This window comes from Camelina sativa, chromosome 19 (assembly GCF_000633955.1).
Source record: "Camelina sativa cultivar DH55 chromosome 19, Cs, whole genome shotgun sequence".
NCBI classification, from domain to species: Eukaryota; Viridiplantae; Streptophyta; class Magnoliopsida; order Brassicales; family Brassicaceae; genus Camelina; species Camelina sativa.
Window position 1 is genome coordinate 4,352,859 of NC_025703.1, and position 1,412 is coordinate 4,354,270.

The window sequence follows — 1,412 nt, forward strand, 5'->3', positions numbered from 1 at the left end:
ATGAGGCATCTAACCGAAGAAGACTATGCGGTAATAGAGAGTGAGAGAGAGCCCAGTTTATATATTTTAGGGTCGAATCGATTGTTAGATTTTTGCCAATGTAGGTAGGTGCTTTGACTATTTTAGCTTGATGGAAAGGCTCAATTGGGTTTGTTTCCTTATTGCCAAGTAAGTAGCAAAACTTATTGCAGTTAGATTCTCGAAACCTTTAGCCGTGGAATATAATATTAGCAGCTACTCATGTTTTATAATAAGTCTTAGCTCTGCTTGATTTTTACTCTTAGCTACGTGGATTCTTCCACTAATTCAATTGGTTTTATTTTATGCTAATTGTAAAACTCCATCTATGTTTTTTTTTTTTTTTTTCACTGCAATGAAGCTCTACGCGATCCAGTTCCATCTTTTTGTTACCTGTGTCTTGTTCCTCAGCCGGGAGGGATTTCGGCGTGCTTGCTTCCGCGCTGACATTAAAGGGATCCGGTTATTGAAAGTGGCATGGGTGACATTTCCACTCGGAATCGCCATTACTATTGCAGCTTGCGTCTTTGTGTTATGGTGGCAGAACATTTGTTACTCCGACACTTATGCGCAGGCTATCTTGATTCACGGTACTTTGTTGTCCTTTCCTATTATACCTCTTGTCTTTTTCTTATAAGATTTCTCTTACTAGTCAAATTGACATTCGCAGGAGGATAAATCTGCTTTTTCTTCTCAAGGACTAACCTACTTAATTGGCAGGATTTGCATGTGTACTGGAGCTATTGGCTGAGCCTTTGTATATCCTCTCGCAGAAATTGATGAATCTAAAATTGCGGCTTATTGTCGAGATTGTTGCTACAACTTTCCGTTGTGTAGTTTTGTGCTCTCTCATAGTCATGCAAACTAACATGGTACAAATTTGTGTTAACAAGTTATTACTTCTTATACCATTCCATTTCGTTTCTAGCGACGCTTGAAGAAACTTATATGATAGAACTAAGATCTAATTATTATTTTCAACATATGTAGGAAAAAGGGATAATCTTTGCACTATCCCAAGTTGCATATGGAGGTTCCTTATTTCTTGGATACTGGGCTTATTTTCTCTTTCTTGGTGTTTTCAAAAGTTCGGATCTCTTTCCTTTCAGGTATGAGCTCTCTCTGTTGCTTGATCTCCTTACCAGCATTCGTAACTCTTTGATATATTTTAGTCAACTCATTCATTTCCAGTAATGTTCAACAATTTTTGTGATGTCACAGACCCGGGACCTTCATGGATTTCGATGAGCAGCTCTCGAACATGTGTATGCTATTTACTTTTCAGTCCTTCCGAAAGTTGATTCTCCAAGAAGGTGAAAAGTTGGTCCTGGTATGGTTTGATACATCTTATAATCAGGCTGTTTATGGGATCGTCGACAAACTAGGCAAGTCTT

The 1,412-nt window shown here is 38.2% G+C and overlaps 1 protein-coding gene across 1 annotated transcript in view; it reads left to right on the forward strand.

The window, feature by feature from the left end:
• LOC104764735 (protein RFT1 homolog) overlaps positions 1-1,412 on the forward strand; it is a 4,693-nt gene continuing 3,281 nt past the window's right edge. The window contains exons 1-5 of the mRNA XM_010488328.1: positions 1-30; positions 380-608; positions 739-890; positions 1,009-1,127; positions 1,240-1,403. Coding sequence (XP_010486630.1) covers positions 1-30; positions 380-608; positions 739-890; positions 1,009-1,127; positions 1,240-1,403 — 694 coding nt within the window. The remainder of the gene's footprint in view (positions 31-379; positions 609-738; positions 891-1,008; positions 1,128-1,239; positions 1,404-1,412) is intronic.